The sequence below is a fragment of the Mustela nivalis genome (genome assembly GCF_964662115.1).
Source record: "Mustela nivalis genome assembly, chromosome: 8".
Taxonomy (NCBI): Eukaryota; Metazoa; Chordata; class Mammalia; order Carnivora; family Mustelidae; genus Mustela; species Mustela nivalis.
The window spans coordinates 81,331,590-81,355,173 of record NC_139027.1 but is presented as its reverse complement, the minus strand read 5'-3'; the positions used below and the strand labels follow the sequence as shown (position 1 = coordinate 81,355,173).

At 37.8% G+C, this 23,584-nt stretch overlaps 1 protein-coding gene across 50 annotated transcripts in view; it reads right to left on the bottom strand.

Annotated features, from left to right (window-relative positions):
- Window positions 1-541: 541 nt before the first annotated feature.
- The window catches only part of MAP4K4 (mitogen-activated protein kinase kinase kinase kinase 4), a 195,561-nt gene continuing 172,518 nt past the window's right edge, over window positions 542-23,584 (bottom strand). For 27 of the 50 annotated variants that reach the window (XM_082747104.1, XM_082747118.1, XM_082747114.1 and 24 more), the window contains 7 exons: window positions 19,117-19,260; window positions 12,790-12,924; window positions 10,367-10,467; window positions 8,196-8,345; window positions 7,475-7,634; window positions 6,576-6,715; window positions 2,472-4,121 (listed from right to left, as the gene is read on the bottom strand). In XM_082747104.1, the coding sequence (XP_082603230.1) occupies window positions 4,038-4,121; window positions 6,576-6,715; window positions 7,475-7,634; window positions 8,196-8,345; window positions 10,367-10,467; window positions 12,790-12,924; window positions 19,117-19,260 (914 nt within the window). In that variant the 3' untranslated portion in view covers window positions 2,472-4,037. Of the gene's footprint in view, window positions 4,122-6,575; window positions 6,716-7,474; window positions 7,635-8,171; window positions 8,346-10,366; window positions 10,468-12,789; window positions 12,925-19,116; window positions 19,261-23,584 lie in introns of all 50 variants that reach the window. The other 23 variants (XM_082747103.1, XM_082747093.1, XM_082747086.1 and 20 more) reach the window with 2 other exon arrangements.

Here is a 23,584-nt window from a genome sequence, read left to right as displayed (position 1 = left end):
AGCACAAAGGGGCTAGTTATTAACATTTAATTTATGATAATGTTGTGTGGCCACCCTCTGCAACCCTGGAGGCTTGGCCAAGGTGCTGATCATGGTGATATGGCCCCACATCTATCCAGTGGGGATCATACCTGCCAGATCTCTGGGGGAAATCAATCGGGCACACGCCAAGGCCTTGGCCACAAAGGCCTTCCAATTACTAGGCTTAAGTTAGTACTTATGGTGCCAATTTGAGAAAGGGTACTTCAATTGTCCTGTTAGATACAGAGACATCTGCTGTTTTTTTATTGAATTCAGACTTGCAAAAATAAAACCCTATATCTTCCTTAAGAATCATCTTTACCCATTCTTGGCTTTAAGAACACGGTGATCAAGAGCTCCCCATGAACAAACATCCCTGTTACAGGAGATGGCAGGATATGGAGGCACCCTCTCTAGCCAGGAGTGGTGCTGGGGATGGAAGTATGCATCAAATATGGATTCTTTGGGAAGGTAACATTCTGAAGGATCAGAATATATTTGAAACTCATGCCACATAAGATAGGTGTCATTTTTATTTTATTTAAAGAGAAAGGGGGGAGGGGCCAACAGTAATTTTCATAATACACAGAAGACAAGTTAGCACTGGGGGGTGGGGGAAGGCCATGTTCTTGCCACCAGTCTGCTTTGTAGCTCTAGGATTAATAAATTTAATGCAGTCTGTATTTGTATTACTGTTTAGCAAATTTATAATTGGCAAAGTTAGGGATTATGAATCACTGTAACGGGACTATAAGACAAAAACCTAAATAAAATAAAAAATCACTTTTAAAAATAAACCATAAATATATGATGCACATTAGTGTAACAAAACCATTTTTGTAAACATTTTCAACATAACATGTGCATGAGGAAAAAAACACTGCACTCAATACAGTTACTCTGATTTAAATACAGAAAGGTATTACTTATTGAAGCTATGACTACACCTACAGACATACCTGTATTTTGTTTTGAAGAGCAGTGCTAAATATAAATAGTAATAGTATCATAATACTGTTTTCTCGTAGTTTTTGCCATTTTGGCACTTTTGTGAAGTCAGTGTCCTGTTAAAGGAAAAAAACAAACCAACCATCCCTTCTCTAGAAGAATAACATATCACCTGCTCATAATCTTTTATGGAGAAACCTAACTGGGCACCTCCATGAAGCTGCAGCAACATAATCTGGTTTATGAGGTGCTGAGGCCAGGAAAGCAAGGAAAGTACACACACGAGGCACCTGCCTTGCCCCATCCCTGCCTGCCCCCACCACAAATGGCTGTCTGACCTCAAGTGACTTAAGCCCAGATATGGATGTAATCACATTCCATGCAAATTACCACAAGAGTGCCACCGGATGGCTGCCTGCTGCTCCATGAGCAGGACAGGCCCTATTCTGGCTTGAGCTCAGACCCCATCACCTTGGAAAGGAAATCCAGTTTTTGTCAAGTTCTAACTACTCAGTAATTCCAATGAAAAACCATTTGTATTACCTGTGCATCCCCCCTTGCCTTACAGATACTGAGCTTCAGGTCTGTGTATATGTGATAGCTGAGACCCAGATGCCTCAAGTCTTTTCTCTTCCTTATTTGTATCATAAGTTTAGTTTTGTCCCCACCCCCACACCCGCTCAACTTTACCTCTCTGTGAAGTCATGCGAGAGGCTATAATCAACCCTGCCATCCAGTTCTTTCTCCTATTGGCATGCACACATGTTCACTGTGGCACATTTCACTCTTACTCAAAAAGCCAAAACACACAGGAAATCACCAGCAGTAATTTGATTTTGACTGAAGTCCTATGGTGATGGCATCTGGCCCATCTCAAAAAAGTCCCTTCCATAGGTGAGATTAACTCTTCAATCTTCTCTATGTTAACTACAGATTAGTAGAAAAGAACTAGTCCCTCCTGCTTTGGACATTAGCATCACTCCAAAGTCTTAGAGATGGAAAAAACCTTTTCCAATGCTTTTGTCCTTTTCAGAAGATGGCAAAGCTTTTTCAGCTTATCTTGTCTTTGTGGGTAGTAGGTACATCTGTGTTGTTTTTGTACCTGTGAGTGTATCTGTTTCTTGCTAGGTTTTTGTAATTCCAGGACAGCCTTTGGCAAAGATGCTGAACCAAGAAGAGGAGAATGATAGGGGTCAAAGTGGACACCAAATAGGATAAGAATGATGGACAAAGCCTTGACAGGTAAAAATGACTTATCTTTTTGGGAGGAAAATCCTCCTTTTTCATGCTGAAAAAGAAACTTACCCACAAAGGAGGATTAAGCCTAGGAAACACCAAGTTCTGTTTGGTAAACAAAGTTGAAAGCCACCATCACACAATATTCCCACTCAAACTCCACAAGAGGAGAGTAAGCTGGCAGAGCCAGGACACAGAGCATTGCTCCTTTACCAAGAGATTAACAGTCTCAGAGGAATTGAGTGACCATGAAGCCATATAACAAATTATTACCCAAGACATTTATTACAAATGTCATGAACATATTCATAAAGTAAAACTGGTTTAAAAAACAGAGAACAAGAGAGCAAGTGAGAGGAGAAAAGCCAGGGCTTTGATATTACACCTAAAACACAAGAAGATGCCATCTTATGAATAAGCAGTATTAACTACATTCTTAAAATAGTTTTAGTGCATTGCATTTTTAGAAAAGGGAAACACCACCCCTCCCCCACCCCAAGAAAAGGTTCCTGCAACACTGAACAGTTTGTGTGACTATTCTAGTATGACCACCCATCTGCTACCAAACCCCAAACAGAGAGCATTGAGGCCTCTTTTATGTTGTAGGCCACAGTTGCCTATCAACCACTAATGGTGCATCTGGTGAAAACGAAGCATTCTGCCCTCTGAACTTAGAAAACAGACTGTATCTGTGAGCATGATGAAGCCATATGGCTATTTCCCATCTTCCGGGACAATTTCTCTTGTGCCTATTGAGACCTATGACAAATTAACTGTCAAACTTCAATCTGATAGTTTTGGTATTAAGATTAAATTAAACATTAATGTTTTCCTCCAAGAAACAGAACCTAAACCACCTCTTAATGCATTACAAACAATGAGGTAGGCAAAAAAAATAAACATGTGGTTGAAAAATTTCTTTTCCTCTGCAAGTGCAGACTGTGGTAAAACTGTTGTTGCACTTCTAGGTTTAAACAAAAATTAAACCTTTAACTGAGGCAGTGCTAATACTGTCACACAACAAAGTTCTGGCCATTATACAAATGCACACATTTTCTTTTTCCTTTTTTTTTTTTTTTTAAGAACCATCTGCACATGATTTAGGCAAAACCTGGTACACAGAAAAATGACAGTTTTTGGCCAAGCCAAAAAAAAAAAAAAAAAAAATCCAAATAAACAAAATGGGACCCCCTTAACCCACCCCACCCTGCCTCCCAAGCCCCACCCACAAAAGTTATCCTAGTAACGTGTCTTTCACATTTTATAAATATTAACTTCTTAAACCTGCACCTTCTTCTTTGACCACATATTGTCACATTACAAAAAAGAAATGTCAATTAAATACACTGTTAATGTTACTATATTAAATCTGCTCTCTGCTTTAGCAAACTGCTCCTTAGACCACCATATTACACCTCCATGTGCCCATTTCCAACAAAACCAATGGCATGTTCATAGTCTCCACCTTTGACACCCGTAAGAGTCACTCAGAAACAAGGAATTCTGGAGCTGAAGGAAAGGCGTTTGCTTTCTGGTCTGATGCTCGATCCCAAACACTTATAGCACCTGATGGTAGAATGTGAACAGCACCAGCTGCATTGCAGCCTTGATTTATTTTTGAGTAGGGAAAAGAAGAGAAGGGGGATAAACTGGTAAGAGGTGCAGAAAGGAAACAAAAACGAAACAAAACAAAACAAAAACCCCACACGTGGTGTCTGCAAACACAGCTGTCCTGGACCAAACCGGTGCAGCTCTGAGCTCCAGTTGCAAGGAATTCCAAGTTCTCAGGATCTTGAAGACTCTGGGGGCCAGCAAGCCTCATCACACTGCATCTACCAGCTCAGAAGAGAAGTCCTGCCTAATGTCATGAAATAAACCTGACTGCTGCCCCCAGACCGAACAGAGGCAAAGAAGACCTGCAAAAGCAAGAGAAAAAGAGAGTGAGAGATTTACCATGAAAACACAACCCAGCAATGCTTCCGACGGTTCCCAGGCAGATAACCTAGAGCCACTGACACCTCAGCACTTCTAAATGCAGGAAGCTTAAAAGCCCAAAGGCCCTTTCCAAAAGAAAATCTGAGATGATATCAATTTATCATATATAAGTAGTCATCATCTCTGGAGGCAATTCTGATTACAACTAAGAAGGCTCACACTCCCATATTGTGAGAGTTCAGAAGAAAAAAATTGTTTTTTTCTGAAATTGAGCAATTTCTCTTTATCTCCACTGCTAATAACATCTAAGAGATAAATGTGTCTGGAAAACACAATGAGCAATGGAGAGGACTCCTCAGCAACTTGCTTTTTCTCTTTTAAAAAACTAACCTAAAATGTATTAAGTTATTTCAGAGGACTCTATAGTCAAATTATGACAATTTACTTTTGGGCCTTTTATTTATTTTTGTTTTTTAAGACTTTATTTATTTACTTGAGAGAGAGTGAAAGAGAGAGCATGAGAGGGGAGACGGTTTCAGGGAGAAGCAGACTTCCTGCTGAGCTGGGAGCCTGATGCGGGACTTGATCCCAGGACTCCAGGATCATAACCTGAGCAGAAGGCAGTTGCTTAGCCAACTAAGCCATCCAGGCGCCCGCTTTGGGGTCTTTTATTAATGAACTTTAAGGGATGTAACATTATAAATAATAAAAATATCTAAATGCCCGAAGTTCGAAGAATATTATAGATATGGCTATATTACATATGCTCATAAAAATATAAACCAAAAAGCTGGCAAAATCCTGGAATGAGTCAGAGATTGTATGGGGTTTTAAGGTAAACAATTTGGGAGATGCTATTAGAAAAAAATGTGAACTGCATTAGTAAATGAGCTATAGGATTGCAGGAAAGTGGGCTGGGGTGATGTGGCTTATTTAGTGAGCACATACTTAGGCAGGAGGACCAGCTGCCAACGACAGAGCTACAGCTCTTTTGTCAAGCTGGGTTTTTCAAATTTAATCTGAGCAGTCAATCAGTGGGCCAGTGGCTAGGCCATATAATATATTTTAATGTGAAGTAAGAGGTGGAAACTTCTTAAGAGGCAAATTCCTAAGGTTGCAATAGGTTGCCTCAGGTGGCCAGAGGATTTCCATCCAGGTGGACAGATGAGAAAGAAAGTTGGGCTTGGTAAAGGCAAGGGCCACCAGGATGTCCTTCTCAAAGGAGGTGGGATGGGACAATACCCTAAGCCATCCAGCTGCTTCACTCCAAAGCTGACTTAGGGAGGGTCTTCCAGGGACAAAGCAGCCCCTGGAAAGACAAGGATGTGGCCAGTTTTGAAAAACAAAGGTTTTATGTGGGGCTTTAAAGTCTTGGGATCTCAGCTGTAGGAGGTGCTCATGCTTCTGCATAAAGATTTACTGTCAAATGTTTATAGCAACAATGTCCACATCAGCCAAACTATGAAAAGAATCTAAATGTCCATCAACAGATGAATGGATAAAGATGATGTGGTGTGTGTACACACACACACACACACACACACACACACACACATACACACACAGGAATACTATGCAGCCATCAAAAGAAATAAAATCTTACCATTTGCAAAGACATGAATGGAACTAGAGGGTATTATGCTAAGCAAAATAAGTCAATCAAAGAAAGGCAATTGTCATATGATCTCTCTGATATGAGGAATTTGAGAGGCAGGGCAGGGGGCTGTTGGGTGTAGGGAGGGAAAAAATGAAACAAGATGGGATCAGGAGGGAGACAAACCATAGGACACTCTTAATCTCAGGAAACAAACTGAAGGTTGCAGGGAGTTGGGGAGGGGAGGGATATGGTGGCTGCGTTATGGACACTGGGGAGGATATGTGCTATAGTGAGTGCTGTGAAATGCCTAAGCCTGAGGATTCATAGACCTGTACCCCTGGGGGCAAATAATACATTATATGTTAATAATAATAAAAAAAGATTTGCTCAGGTATTTCTGACTTGTGACAAGTGGTATCTTTCTGATGCATATCAGGGGAGAGGAAACTTTTACCTAACCCAAATTTCCAAGGGGGTTCCTTCCAGTCACAGAAGAATCCCATTCATTTAAATTAGCAGCTTTAACCTTCCCTGTCCCTAAACCCAAACACAGCTCACACAGATCACCTAATGGGGTTAAAATCAACCACCAAAACCAAACCAACACTAATGACTCCCATGGAGTTAAGTATCTCTTGTCCCCTTATAAGCAAACACAAAATAAAATATATCCCACCCCCCATAAACAGGTCTAAAAAGTCACTACTAAAATGTTGCTTGATGAATTTATTTCAAAATCTATCAAAAACCCCAGGAAAAGGCTTCAACAAGCTCCATGGAAAATAAACAATTATTAAAGCTAGTAGCAGCTAAAAAGAAGTTGTAAGGAAACCATTACCTTGTCGTTGCGTTCACATAGGAATTTTAGTCTTTGAGCCCTTTTGTGCATAAACACACCATCCAAGTGACCAGTTTCCACAGATCGGATCTCTATGGCCTTTTCTCCCCAGCCCATCGTTTGATTGGATCGAATATATGCTTTTTTTGGGGGGGGGGGGGGACAAACATATTTTAATTGTTAAAGATAAGGAAACAGCCATGAAAAGATGCAGCTCACATAATACATACACACACCTAAATGTCTATCATTTAATGACTTTTTTGTTTTTAAGGAACTCTGCCTTTGTAACCTTTTAAAACTTATCCTACAAAGTGGTAATTTGAATTCCTGAGATGGTTCATGCTTATCGTGAGCAGGGATTCACTGGGCACAGAGTTCTGTGCTCATATTTTTATGAAACCAGTCATAAGGAAGGCAGGAAAGAAGTGAGAAAGAGAGACAGTGACTAACTGCAATGGAACCATAAGAGGCAGGGCATATAAATTGAAAATGTCAGATACCATCCTTTCTGCCCCTTTTTTTCTTAAATGCACATTGGAAGATCAAGAGACTGTGTTTCAAGCTGTGGCTCTGCCAATTGAAAGAAAAAGTCCCTTATCCTTTTTCTGTCTCACCTTACTTTCCACAAATCAGTCAATAACATCTGTTCTATTCCCTGGATGTCTTAAGGATTAAATGACCAGAGTTTTAAAAAGTGCTCAATAATCACTTGGATTTTGTTTTTAAATAGATGATAACCAGTCCCACAATCTACAATTTTACTCTCCATCTATTGCTAACCATTCTGCCAAATGACCAGAAACTCTAAACAATAGGTAAAACTTGTGATAAATATATGCAGTTTTAGAGAAGGCTTCCACTCTCACGAATGCTACCTTTTCCCGAGTGATACTTACCTACAGATGTTGGCATCTCCCCCCACTGCAAGACCACATCCTTGGTGATTCTTCCATAGGTATTCACATAAACCCCTTCATCTTCATAGCACACCAGAAGCTCCATGCCATCTGTGTTGGGGAGGATGATGATCGCATGGGGTTTGATGCTACACTGGATCTACAGAAGAGGAACAAAGTATAGAGAAGCAGGTTTGTGGTTATTTCTGTCCCCAAAAAAGTGCTCAAAAGACTGTCCTGGTGAATGCACTGGTTTATATTCTTGGTGAATATATATAGCAATTGAATAAAATTTTGGAAAACCCATGTAGCATATATACCAAAGACTACCTTTTACAGGTCCTATACTCTATGAGTTCACATTTCTGAAGCTCCTGAAACATATCTGGACTGTGGACTCCATTAAGAAATTTTGTTCTCTAAACCATTCCCAACCCAGGGATGTTCTGGCCTGCCGCAACTGCCCCAAATCCATCCCATGTTAGTCAAAGCCAGGGCTAACAGTTTTTCAGGAGGGCCTCACAGAGCCAGGAGAATGGATTTCCACTTGTCTCAGAGCATGCAGCTAGCTATTGAAAATGGCATATTGTTTAAATACTCACCCCCATACCAAGGGGAAGCAAGGAATCCCTGCTTGTGTTAGTTCATTAAGCAGAGTAAAGAAAAAGTCAAAACAAAATGAAGCCAGTCAACCAACCATAGAGTGTGGGTTCTTTCTTACGTGTGTTGGTAGATAAATGTCATAGACGGATCCTGAATCCACATCTACAGCATGGAATCCAGCACAGGATCCATAGATCACTTTCAGCCTCTGGCCTTCCTCCACAGTGAGATCCACCAGCAATGGCTTATGTACCAATTCTCCAAATGACTAGAAAGTAGTTACCAAGAGAGAAGTAGTAAGACAGAGTAGAACTTATTTCTGATGGATCAAATTAGAGAAGCCAAACCCTAGGCACTCAGTTACTCAATTACTGAGCCATTCTGGCAAAAATCATAAACAAAAATATTCTGGAAAATAAGTCTTTTTAAATTTATTATTATTTTTTTGTCTGTCAATCAGCATCTGGAAGACAATTCTTCCACAAGTGATGCTGCAAATTCTCCCTAGTTGGCCCAAGAATTCCACTCTGTTGCTTGCCTTGCTGACAAATACATCTAACGGGAAATAATCAGGACCTTCTGTAGTATACTATTCAACTATTCAAATGCAGGTAATGGAGAAAGAGGAAGAGCTGTAGGAGTCAAATATTTAGAACTTTTAGTAAGGTCATCATAGTCACCACTTCTACTTTCATTTCTTGACTAGGGTGATACAGTAATGAAACGCTGTACCAGAAGAGCCTGCATGACCTATAATGGACTGGGTGACCCCAGTTCGTCATTAGAATCAATACCTACAGCTTACAAGACAGACTTAAGCAATATACTTATAAAAGCAACTCAGAGAGTACACTTGGTACCTAAAGGATATTAAGACCAGATCGCAGAAGCGAACTACAATTTTCCTACCAATTAGTTTTAGTCAGTAATATGTGGATTTATTTTTAAAGCAAATATGGTAACTCCATTTATCCTGCTTTATTGGGGAATCAAGCAATAAACAATCTAAATATGTCAATTTTCCAAATACTTGAAGTGCACCCTTCCTTAATAAAATGTACCAAAAACTATTAAAAACATAAGTGAATAGAATCATTTTGGATGAAAAAGTCTTAACTTCTTGATATGAACTAAAACAGCCTCACGATGCTTAAGGTTTTCTGCCTAATATCAGAAATGAGGTTATTGAGTTATTTATAATATTTAATATATATTACTATACAAGTTATTTGTAATATCTAATGTCATAGTAGTATCATTTTAACTAATTTTAACTAAGAATTTCATAAGTTTGTATCTAATGTAAACTCCAGAATTACAAAAAAAATACTAAAAATATCCACAGAGAAAACTGCTAAGATTTTTCCCTTAAACAAAAATGAGTATTCACATTTTAAAACTTACTTTTTCTATTTAAAGAATTTTTAAAAATTTATTTGACAGAGAGAGAGAGAGAGAGAGAGAGAGAGAGAGATCACAAGTAGGCAGAGAGGCAGGCAGAGAGAGAGGGGGAAGCAGGCTCCCCGCTGAGCAGAAAGCCCGATGTGGGGCTCAATCCTAGGACCCTGAGATCATGACCTGAGCTGAAGGCACAGGCTTAAACCCAATGAGCCACTCTGGCGCCCCTAAAATTTACTTTTCCTCTTTAATGCTTAGTACATATTCCTTATGTTATGAAGAATTTCTCTAATTTTTAGTACTCTATTGAGATATACCTTCAAGCTGCCTACTGTTGGGTACATTTTTGTTATCAAAAACATATCTAGGGGCGCGTGGGTGGCTCAGTGGGTTAAAGCCTCTGCCTTCTGCTCAGGTCATAATCCCAGGATCCCAAGTGGGGCTCTCTGCTCAGCGGGGGAGTCTGCTTCCTCCTCTCTCTCTGCCTACTTGTGATCTCTGCCAAATAAACAAAATCTTTAAAGAAAAAAACTATATCTAAATCTTTACACATATGCATGACCTCAGGTAGCAAGTCAAAGTCTACTTTTTACATAGAGAAGGTGTTATTTTGTCCTTTCCTCTGTGACAATATTGACATTTCAATCAAAGTGCCTACCACATATTTAGCTTTCTCCTTCTCATATTCTGAGGACTCAGAAAGCTGACAGTGAAGCTTATTACATTGGAAATGACCTCTCTTATGATATAGTTATACACTATGTCATTACATAATTTTTTTTTAATGATCAGTTTTAACTGTTTAGAGTTTTTAAACTTGAGTTTTATGCCCTGGTTCTTGGTTACACATGCATGGCTGATGCTACTTGTAAGTACACATGATGCTATTACCTTAAAGGCCATAAATTTGTGATATGGCTTGGGTGCCCACGCATAGACCTCCACAGAACTCTTCAAAGCAATTACCAGAAATTTGATTCTTTCATATTTTACTGAAAACAACAAAAATAAAACAAGAGAAGCACAAGTCAGAATCAAATCTCAGAGTTTCCTTTCCCAATACTTTATGTTTGAATCAGGCTGTTCCTGAATGTATGGGATGTATGGGACTCAACTCCAATACTCTGATTACTATCAGTGAGTACTTTCATTAATGTTCCTAATTTCTTAGATTGCACATATTTAACAATCAAGAACAATGTCAGTCATACCACTCTGAAGTCTTAAGGACTCAGTACTACTTCACTAAAGGGTAAGAGCGTGGTTTATCAGTGAAGTATCACTTTGAACCACTTTCTGATTGACAGAGGTAGTGACTACTTGAATTCTGCCTAAAAAGTTCTGTAAAAAAGGAGCAGTAGTAAAGGAAATTAGTTGAAAATGCCTTCTTCACAAAGCTGTTGTGGTTCTCTTGCAGCCCAGTAACTCTGCTTGAAAACAGACACTCTCTGGGTATTGTATATCAGTGATGGACCACTGCCTGCTACTCCAGAAACCAATAGTGCACTATACATCAACCAACAACTTTTAAATTAAAAAAATAAATAAAAAATAAGTGTGGTCACAGAACTGTAAACAAAGAAAACCCAGATGCTCTCAGGGCCTTTGATTACACATGTAGCTCTGTTTCTTTATAAGCTACCCAAAGTCACACTACTACAGATTCCTTTGTACATGAGTGATGACTTGTTAACTTCGTAACACTCTTTGTTAAATTCCATATATTGTCACTATTCAAATAAATCATTGACATTAATATCAAGACACAAATGATTACAAGAGGTTGTCCAAACCAGTGCCATTCAATAAAATTTTCCACAATGATCAAAAGGTTTTGTTTTCTTTTTTTGATCAAAAGGTTTTATATGTGTGTATTGTTAATATGATAGCCACCTGGAATGTACCAGTGCCACTAAGGAACTACATTTTAAAGTTTATTTTATGTTAATTAATTTAATTTAAATAGCCCCTCTTCTTGATGGTAAACTATACTGTACAGTACAGGTCTTGATAAGTGGAATATAATTTCCTTAAAGTACAAAGATAATGAATGAATGGTATTACACACTCTTTTCTCAGAAAATGTTCTGATTCATTTTGTAAGAATGACAGGCCGGAGGACTGCTGTTTTGTTTCAATGAAAAGCCCAGCACTGTCTAAGACATTTGCCTCTAGCTCCCCTTGCAGGATAATCTATTCATATACATTTCACCTGTTTTGACCTGTTTCATTAAATTTAGACTTAGATGATACTCATTACACCTCAAAAATTCTTTCACATAAACACAACACAAAAAATCCTAATCCCAAGATTTAATCAAGGAGATAGTACTACTTTTCTAGTAACATAGAATCATTCCAATATTGGGGTGGCTCCTATAATCATTATTAATCAATGATATGAGAGTTGTAGACAGAGTACACAAATAAGAAGAAAATGTCAAGGACTGTAAAATTCTTGGAAGCAGAGGAAATGACTATAGCATATACTTTATAAACAGAAAAAAATAAAACATATCAGCAGAAATCAGTATATAACAGACCCTTAGGTTAGTCAGTCATAGGTTTATAGAGACCATATCTTGTTTTTCTCAAATTCCGATTTCAAATTCTATTATAATGTACCATCTCTCCCATACAAGTTTAATTTGGCTAAGCTCCATTATTTCCCCTTTATTTCCAACATTAGTACCAGTATTTTTATTTTTTTCACACATAAAAAATTTGTTTTAATTTTATTCCTGTGAACTCTTATTTTGTAAGAATCACAGCAAGCAAGCCAACAAGAAAAAAACAAAAAACAAAAAACAAAACAGACAGTTGCTATGAAACACTGGCTGGCCAGCCTGACTCATTTACTAGTTAAGAACACAGTAGCTCTGCACAGTGCACTTCATTCAAAACGACAAGCCATAGCTTTTTGTTCAAACTCTCAAACTTTCTATCAGTGACTGCCAAGGACTCAAAGTCCCTAAATGGGAGAATAGGCCTAGAGCACAAAGCAAGAATCCAAATTGGCTGGCTTTCCTTTGGCAAGGTTTCCTGAGAGAGGTTCTTGTGGCCACAGCTTGTGGAGAAGAATATGGACTGTCAAAGAGAAGGGTGAAAAGCCTCACTTACAAGATGAACTGTGAGGAAAGAGTGAGCAGCAGAAATGAACGGTGTTATGCTAAAAGGTACACTATAAGTCTAGATGGCACTTCAGGTTTAGAAGATGCCTTAGAAAACTTAATTGCAGAAATGAGCTGGGGGATCAGAAACAACACTAACTAAACCCTGCAAAACAAAACCCCCCTGACTCTCCAGGAACTTACCAACTTTATAGTGTACACATCCTTCCAAATCTCCCACAGTTGTCCAACCCTGTTTCTTTTCAACTTCTGGATCATTGTGAAGTATTTTGTTTCTTAACCAGGACAAATAGTAGACACGTAACTTATCCTTTTTGCCTAGTAAAACAAATATAAATATTTTACATGCATATTCAAAGTAGATATCATCATTAATAACAACAGTAGGCAAAGAAATGTCAATGAACAATAAATATCCTTCTAAGGAAACCACCTCTATGTGTTTTACTAGAACCTTAATTTAAGCTATTCAGATGGACTAACCTATAGAATTATTATCAAGCATAGGCCTGAATTAGAAGGAAAGATTTTATTTATTTATTTGAAAGAGACAGAGACACACTGAGAGGACAACATGGAGGGCAGTGAGGGAGAGAGAACCCTAAGCATGCTCCATGCCTGCTGCAGAGCCTAATGCAGGGCTCAAGCTCACCACCCTGAGATCATGACTTTAGTTGAAATCAACAGTCAGATGCTTAACCAACTGAGCCACCCTGGCACCCCAAAAGAAAAGAATTTAAAAGAATACAGAACTCACACTTATGTAAACAGTCAGTATCTATAAACCATAAAGTTAACACATGCACAGCAATATAACCAATAGAACTTATAAGGTGTTTTCACATGCATAATGTCCTTTGATTCTCAAAACTCTTTGGAGTAGCTATTATGTCCCACTAGACAGCATAGAAATATTAAATAAATCACCCTAGGCAGGGACTCAGATCCAGCAAAAGGCAAACCATAACGTGGAGATGTGTGCAACTTACATAACTGACAGAGGACTCACAACCTATAAATCATTTAGAAGAGAGAAAACCCAATAGAAAAAGTGGGCAATTGACCACAACAGGTAAAAGAGGTTATCTCATAGTACGTGAAAAAGGTACTTGCTCTCAATAGTCAATTAATGAATGCATATTAAACCATAATGATATATAATTTCACACGTCTATCAGGGTTTCTAGAATTAAAAAGAACAGTGGTACTAAAAAACCAACAACAAAAGTACTGAAAGTAGGGAGGGTGTGGAGTAACTAGAAATTCAGAAACTAGTGTTGTAAACTGTTAGAACCATTCTGAAAAGTCTGACATTATCTAGTAAAGTAGGATATATGCATACCCTACTTATGATCCAGTAATTTCTCCAAAAAAATGTGTATGAGCCCCCAAATGAGAATGTTCATAGCAGCATTGCTCCTAAGAGCTGTGAACAGTAAACACAAACATGTATCAAGAGTAGAATGAATAAATTGTGGTACAATCATACACAGAAATGAAATGGAACAAAATAGCTCTATAAGCAACAACAAAACGATGCTGAATAGAAGAAACTAAACATATTAACAAGCTTAAGAAGAAAAATTGTATGATCCTATCAATAGATGTAGAAAAAACAGCTGACAAATCCCAACATCCACTTCATGATCAAAAACTCACAGCAAACAGAAAGAGAGGGGTAACTGCTTCAATTTGCTAAAGAACAAGTACAAAAAAAACTTATGAGGATACCATATTTAAAGGTGAGAGACTAGATACTTTCCTCTTTAGGAATGAAGGAAGGGTGCCTCCACTTACCACTCCTAAACATCAGATGTCTTTGCTAATGCAATAGGACAAAGGAAATAAAAGGTCTACAAAACAGGAAGGAAGAAATATAGGCTTATGTAAGTAGAAAATACCAAAGAACTGGTTTAAAAAAAAATCCTGTAACTAATAAAATGATTATAGTACGGTTGCAAGTTACAAGGTTCATATATTAAGTCAAGTGCTTTCCTATATACTTGCAATAAGCAATTGGAAACTTGAAATTGAAAACACAGCACCATCTATGCAGAAGCACTAAAAACAGGGGTGGCCTGAGTGGCTTACTCTTGATTTTGGCTCAGGTCATGATTTCAGGGTTGTCAGGCTGTGTCAACCTGTGTCAGGCTCCACGCTGAACAGAGTTTGCTTAAAATTCCCTCCCTCTTCCCCTACTCCTCCCCACTCTCTCTCTCTAAAAAAATAAATAAATCCTTAAAAAAAAAAAAGCACTAAAGACAAAAAAGGATATACTTAATTATGTCTAATAAAATAGCCCTACATAAGATCTCTATGAGTAAAACTAACAAAATTCTGAAGAAAGAAATTAAAAGGGATCTCAACAGCTGGCGATACATTCAGTGGTCAAGCATAAAACACAACATTGCTAAAGTATCAGTTCTACTCATCTAAGGAATCAGTGTAATCCCAATCAAAACCCTATCAAGTTATTTAATACATATTGATAAACTGACTTCAAAGTTTATATGGAAAGGCTAGAGCCAGAGCAGTCAATACAATATTGAAAAAGAGCAACTTTGGAAGACTGATACTATGTGATTTCAAGATTTACTATAAAGTTACAATAATCAAGACAATAGGTATTAGCAAAAAGAAAAAACAGATCAATGGAACAAAACAGAGGGCCCAGAGATAGACCCACACAAATATAATGGGCTAATCTTTGACAAAGGAACAAGTCAATTCAATGGAAAAAGATTGGTCTTTTCAATAATCATTGCTAGACCAATTGAACATCCACATACGAAAATAATGAATTTGTAGACTTTGAACCTTTCACAAAGATCAACTCAAAATGGATCATAGACCTAAATATGAAATGCAAAACCATAAATCTTCCAGAAGATAATATAGAAGAAAATCTAGGGACAGTCTCCTTGGATTTGGCAATGACTTTTTAGATACAACACCAAAGCCTGATCCATGAAAGAAAAAAACTGGTAAGTTAGACCTCATTAAAATTAAAAACTTCTGTTCTGCAGAAGACACTGTTAAGAGAATAGACAGAGAAGCCACAAACTGAGGGAAAAAATATTTGCAAAACTAAAGGACTTGCATCCAAAATATAAAAAGAACTCTTACAACTCAACAGTAAGAAAAAACAAATAACCCAATTATAAAATAGAGAAATGACCTTAACAGATATCTCACTAAAGATGACCAACAGGTGAAAAGATACTCAACATCACGTCATCAGGGATTAAAAATTAAAACAATAATGACTCAGTAATACACTAATCCAAAGCACCATTAACATCAAACACTGATGTGGTTGTGGACCAAAAGGGACTCTTCATCTGTGGCCTGTAGGAACTCAAAATGATACAGCTGCTTCAGAAGACAGGCTGGCTATTTCTTACAAAGCTAAATGTTATCTTATCTTACGTTCCAGCAATCATGCTCCTAGGTATTTAACTAAACACATGAGTTGAAACCTCATGTCTACGCAAAAAGCTGTCCACAAATATTTATAGCAGCTTTATTCCTAATTGCTAAAATGTGGAAGCAACCAAGAGGTCTTTAAATAAGTGACCAGATAAACAAAGTGGCACATCCACACAACAGATTATTCAGCAATAAAAAGAAATATACCATCAAAGTCATGAAAAGACACGGAAGAACTTTAAATATAAATATTGCTAAAGAAAGAGGCCAGTCTGAAAAGGCTATATACTATATGATCCCAAATATGACATTCTGGAGGTTATATAGTCAGGTTTAAAAAAAAAAAATCAGTTGTTGCCAGGGACTTTGGGGGAGAGATGAATAGGTGGAGCACGGGGGATTTTTAGGGCAGTGAAATTAGTCTGTAATGGTAGATAATTAGGTGTTTCGTCAGAATCTACTAAACTGTACAACACAATGAATGAACCTCAGTATAAACTACAGACTTTGGTTAATAATACTGTCAATGCTGGTTCATCGACTAACAATAAATATACTACACTAATGCAGATAATAGGGAAAACTGGAAGTGGGGGGTAATATGGGAATTGTCTGTATTTCCCGTTCAGCTTTTCTGTAAACCTAAAGATGATCTTATAAAAAAACACAGCCAGACACAAAAAAATGCTTACTCTTTTACCATTTTATATCAATTCACTTCAAACAAGGTAAAACCAATCTAAGGTATAATCTTAAAGGACAGTGCTTCCCTGTGTGGACCAGGATGGGCAAGGACTGGGAGGCAGCAGAGTGGGTATTGCAGGAGAGATTCTGGGCTACTTAAGATTGCTGCATTTCTTCACCACGGCAGGTGAATGGATTTTAACCATCCTAGGATGGTTGTGACAATTCACTGAGCTGTATATACTTATAATTATACTTTATTACATCCTATAATTTAATATTTTTAAGTTTTGAAGACTTTTTGAATATGGAAAAATATTCAATAAAATGTTAAATGAAACAAAAACCATGTAGCTTTATATATATAGCATTTCATTTCCATATTGTGATAAATATTTATAGAAATGAGAAGGAGGAGGGGCACCTGAATGGCTCAGTTAAGTATCTCTTTGGGCTCAGGTGATGATCCCAGGGTTCACTCAACAGGGAGCCTGCTTTCCCCTCTTCCTCTGCCCTTCCTCCTGCTTGCACTTGTGCTCTTTCTTTCTCTCATGCTGTCCCTCTTTCTCGCTAATATGTAAATAAAATCTTTTAAAAAATGAGGAAGAAATATTTTTAAAAAGTCAACAAGAGCTGCCTTTGAGATGGGGTAGTATTTTGTTTTATTCTTCCAAGTTTTTTCTATTTTTGAAGCTTCCTACAATTAACATGTATTACTTTCCTGATTGTAGAAACCATTACAAAAGAGAAAAGAATACAGAAAAGTAGGCCAAAAAATTATTACTGGTATCAGCTGATCCGTCATCCCCATAAATATTCTTGTTCACTGGATCACAAAATGAAGTTTACATCATTTTTAGCAGATTTATTTTTCCTCTAATTTTAAACCCACTCCCCCCATCAGCAGTCAAGTTATAAATGGTTGTTTCCTCACTGAAGTGTGAGATGGATGGAGAAATAACTGCATTTTAACAAAGGCCCTTCACTTAGAACCAAAAGCCCATTTGAAAACTAAAATAACTCTGAGAAATGTTACATATAAACAAAAAGAAGAAGCTGAGTTAGCAAGTATTAAATCACAGTTGCTGCTGGTTATTATAAGACCTATTTAAAGTGTTTCAATTTTGCATACTCTTGACTCCAGCAATAATACAAATTATTATTTATGCAACATGGATATATATACACAATGGTTAAGTAAGCTACAAGATGTATGTGAAAAATGTTAACATGAGAGGGGAAAAAAGTGATAATCTAAAAGGCTTCTAAGAGAAGTAAATAAATTTTAGAGTATATATGCAAAGAAATACTCTATAGCCAGGTAAAAAAAGGTATCCTGGGGAAATGATTAATGACATGGAAAGAGCAAGTCACATGATCTGGACAAACCTGAATGAGAAAGATACACCCTCACTTCAGGACAGTGGGTACCATGGCATCTAGATGGGGCAGGGGATGCTAAACGCAGGTACAAGAGTAAGTATTTAACACCTGTTAGAAGTAACACATCAGTATGTGGGTGTCATTATTATGTAGTTATTCTCTCATTATTATTATTTTCTGTATGTTTGAAATGTTGCATAACCATTTTTATCCAGATTTCCCCCCCTTAAGTCTATATTGAGTGTGTATATGCTTAAAAACGAGAAGTTGAAACTGAAGAATCAATAGATAGAGTATTTCTGGTTGACTTTACATTTCATTTCTCCTACTTGCTTTTCTGCACTAGTTTCTTATTTTCTCGAATGAACATGTATTACACAAATGAAAAAAAAAACTCTTTCTTTTAGAAAGAAAAAGAAAAGTGTTAACTGATTTAAGAAAACACAATATAGTACTTTTTACCATCGTGGCAGAGCACAATGCCTTCTGCATGAAGGAAAGTCCTGTGGGTGAAAGTGGGTACAGACCTACATGCTGGAGAAGCCGCGTTGAGGCAGACAAGCACCAGGGCCAAGTGCGCTCCCAGGGGAGGGTTCTACTAGACAGTGCACATCCCTGTGCTTCTCCACACTGCTCTTTAGAGGGGCAACAGATCCACTGCGTACTTGTCAGTCACATCTGAATACATTTTTCTATCACCTTATTGTAAAACCATGCTATATGGTTATACCTCATTTAGCCATTACTTCAAAAAATAAGCTAGGAGCATCGGGGTGGCTCAGTTGGTTAAGCATCTGCCTTTGGCTCAGGTCAGGACCCCAGGGTGTTGGGATCAAACTCTGCATCCGGCTCCCTGCTCAATGGGGAGTATGCTTCTGCTTCTCCTTCTCCCTCTGCCCCCACCCCTGCTTATGCCCTCTCTAGCTCACACTCTCTCTCAAATAAATAAATAACATCTTTAAAAAAAAAAAAAAAGCTAATGGAAGTTTAGTGCTTTACTAAATGAACACTTACCAGATATTGTCACCAAGACATTCAAGCCTTCAAGGACATCCATCTGTTGAAATCGTCTTCGGTTAATCAGAGGATATACCTTTCCTTGGCCACTTCTGTCCAGCAGCATCAGGCCACTCTCTGTACCCACTAACAAATTCACTCCTATTTCAAGGACACAGAAAGATCTGGATTTTATACTGTGCTTAGCAAACAGTCTGGTTGTATAGAAAGGATAATACCACCTATCTGGGAAAGAGTAGTTTCCTTAATCACACACACACAAAAATGCTTGGAATAGTCAGCAGTTAAAGTGACCAAATGACAACAAATCACCACAGAAGAGTGGCAGTCTAAAAAAAAATGCGAGAAAACACACACATCACATTCCCTCAACCTCCTGCATAATTCACCAGTTTCCCCTGAATGCTTTGAACTCACCATCTCCTTGGTGTTACAGATTATACATCTCATTAGCCACATGAGACGGGTGAACAAATCTTTGTCGGATAAAATGACCTCTTCGTGCTTCCTGTATCTGTCTGTCTTTATTTTCACTGGCAAACTTCTGGCACGAGCTATAAACAGCCACCTCAAATCCTTACCAGTTTATGACTGATCCATCACTCACCTTAAGGTTTTCTTAAAGACCATTGTCGGTCATCATCAGAGAAGAAACAATGGCACTCAGTCCTCTGCCCCCTAACTTCTTGGGACTATTAAAATACCATGACCGCCCAATGGGAAGCACTTCTGGCTTCTCTCTGAGCTGCCAGGGTCTTCCCACTCTCCAGCTGCTCTGAGTCTCCTTCCTGGTTTGCACATACCTTCTCTGCTTCTTAAACACAGGTATCTCTTTCACTGTCTGTCTGCTGGAGGAGCACCTCAGAACCATCAACTCCTAATTCCATACCCAGCTGCTTTTCTACTTGCTGTAAATTTCTACTGAGACCAACTTCTCAACGTTTGCCCTTTCTCTAAGAGCACCATCACCTGCTCCACACAACCAACCAAACTGACCACCAGAACCAGAGACCTCCTTCCTTTCCCTTTCCTCTGCTCCCACCTACTTGAGGTACTGGCCACCTTGTAACCGATGGACAGAGACTTTAACACAGTCCCTCTACTTTCTCATAGCAGCAATCAAAATGATCCTAATCTTCTTATACTCATTAGGTCCTACCATATTTTCCAAACTATACACTCTCTATAGGAGGGTATAAAGTCTCAATTTGGCACTCAGATCTCTCTGTACCTTGAACCAACGTACTCTTCTCTTTATCACTCCCTTATTTCTCTAAATACCTTGTTTCCTTGGTCTATAACCTTTACTGTCTAAACCAAATTTGTAACATATAAGACAGATCGCCTTATACTTCCACACAATCAGGCACATACATGTTTGCACGGATTCCCTAAACTGGCTAATAAACTCACTGAGACAGGAATAAAGTATCTGTGCTTTTATGAACTGCTAAATCAATAGTTTCAGGTAGATGGAAAGATAGGAAAGAGTAGCATGTATTTCCTAAATCACAAGATCCAAGTTTTATTACACAGACACAGACGCACAGACACACACACACACACACACACACACACACACACCCTACTTCCAGAACACTTCCAATGAGCAACTATGAAGGTAACAAAGAAACACCCTCACAGCCCCCCACTCAGCTAGCTCTGATGGTTCTGTTATTAAGCAAGTGAAACCCTACCACCTGGAGGACAGTATCTACCCAAGCCAATTTTTCTGAAGAAACTGGAAGCAACTTTTGTGATCTTGGGGAAGCTTTGGAACCTGGAATTTACATATGCAGTTACTATCACCACCATTCAAACTCAAATATAAACTTTACCAACTAACAGAGTGCCAGGCTCACTAGGGCAACAGTTACCATTATGCCAAAGCACTGTAAGCTCTAAGCGAACAAAACACTAACCCTGGAGTACTCAAAAAACCTAAAATGTGTAATGAGGTAGGTCCTCATAAATTCTAGACACCTACAGCTTCCAGTAATAATGTGACCTGAAAAAGCCCTGTTAAAAAAATCTATTAGGCATATGATGCAGGTTTCCATCCTGCCCTTGCGGAAACAGTCTAAGTTTTATGAGAATATTCCTGTCTGTGCTCCCCATACACACTTCCACCAAATCACAGCTGCTTTCCAGCTAGGATGACGGTAGTGAGAACTTGTTAGTGCCTGGCATACTATGAAATGACTTCTGAAAATTTGAGGGAAGCTTCTCGAATTTTCAGGAAAAGAGAAAAATTTTGAGTATTCACTACCCATCTAGAGTGATCCTTAAAAATAAACAAAACCCTCAAAATATGATCATTTGGACAGATAAGAAGAAAGACTTATGAACATGCCATTCAGACCAGCCTTGTTAACAGAACATTGAACCTTGATGTCTGACATGTTAGCCAATGGCCACATGTGGCTCCTAAGCATTTGAAACATGGCTAGTGCAACTGAAAAACTCAGTCTTCTACTTTAATCCATTTACGTGTAAATAGTCACAGGAGACTAGTGATTATCCTAACAGCCAGTGCAGCTATGGCTGATACTGATATTTTATTTAGCAGGTAACACTGTGGCTTTGAACTGGGGCTCACAGTCTTACACTTCAAGGCTTACAAGTCATCATGTTTTCCATGAAAAAGTTCTTTTTTAATAGAAGTATCACACACATCAGATAATGACTGAATGCTAAGAAAAAAACTACAGCCCAATTTAAAAACTCACTTATCATCACTGTAGGAGAAATTAATGTTTATGTAATGCTCCACTCATTTTCCTATTATTTTACTTTTGAGGTTGGCCATTTTGTGACTACCTCCCTATCAGATGTAGAACTACAACAGGACATTATTTTTAGTGTTTTCTCTCCATATACCAATGTGAGATAATTCTAACTAGCTTCACAGTTATTTGAAGCAGAAAAACAGTAACTGACAGAGGTGCTTACACATAAGAGTCCATTCTAAAGGTTCCATTTTGTGCAGTATTTCAGTATTTTCTCAATCTTCAGTATCAAGTAGCTGAAAAGGTCTGTGTCAAGAATCTGGCAATAACTACCAAAAGTATGAGCCTTTGAATTCTACTATTTGTGGTTTCCAAAAATAAACAGCATCCAAACATCAATCAAGATTTTACAGTAATGAATTAACAAGGGAATAAAAGACAAAGCTGAAAAAGTCTATTCATAAACACACAAAAATGCATATATTTTGGCACTTACACTCCTTGTAATTCTTCATTATATACTTCCAAAAACTGTGTAATTTTGTAAAGTACTAAGTGTTAGCAGTCAAAGGAATATTAACAGTCACTGGAATAACCACCTTGGAAATTACGGGCCTATGAAAAAAATTAAGTTGCATACTGCAATAACCTTTTATAAATATGCTTTTTAAACCTTTCAACTGTTAGATATAATTAAACTTTAAATGCTAATAGCTCAAAGATAAGCTGTACTAAATACTGCGATTTTATTCATAGGAATCTGGTGTAGGTTGATGGGGAAAACGGCTCTATAAGAGCTCTGTGACATGTGATTTAAAATATCCTTTAAATTTTATGATGATATTTCAGGCAAAGCTCTGTAGTAAACTGCAGACAGTTTACTATTAAGAGTGGGAACTGGGGTGCCTGGCTGGCTCAGCTGGTAGAGCATGTGACTCTCGATCTCGGGGTTGTAGGCTTGAGCTGGATGTTGAGTGCAGAGATTTTATTTAAAAAAAAAAAGAAAAAAAAAGAGAGATGGGAAAAATGATGTTCGAAATATGTGTTAAAATAATTCTGACTACAAATGGGAAAACGGTCTTATTACAAAAATGCAAAAAATATATAGCAACTAACAAAAGTCAGTTATATAATATGATTAAAAAAAGAATGCTTGAAGCTAGCATGTTCTCCAGAAGGCACACAAAAAAAATCCATCTAACCTATCTAACACCGATCAGCAGACTTCAAATGTGTCACCATTTCAAAGTGTCCCCTGAATTTTCTCCCCTTGTTGGTCTATCACTCTTACAGTTCAAGTTTTAACTTTTCTAGGTCTAAGTCTCTGAGAGGCTTATTTTTAAACTTAACTTAAAAGGCTTATTTTTCTTACTATTTAGCTTAGCTTAGCAATTTAAGGAAACCCACCATCAATGTGCCCCAAGCCAAGGAACAATTCAAATATACCAATTTACAGAAAGAGATTTCAACTTTATGTCATCTGCCCACTTTCCTTTCCACATACTGTTAAAATGGAAGTTCCATTACATTTCCAAAAACACAAGCTCGAGATACTCTCTTCTCTGAGGTATTAGAGAAGTTAATTAGGAAAAAGAAGGATTTTACTTAAAAAAAAATCAATTAATGGCACAAAACGGGGTTTAGCACTCTGTAGGACAGTAGAGGAATATAAATCAGTGTAAGACTGCTACCAGGTGCAAACATTGTAGATAAAAATTACTTCAGCAATTTCAAAA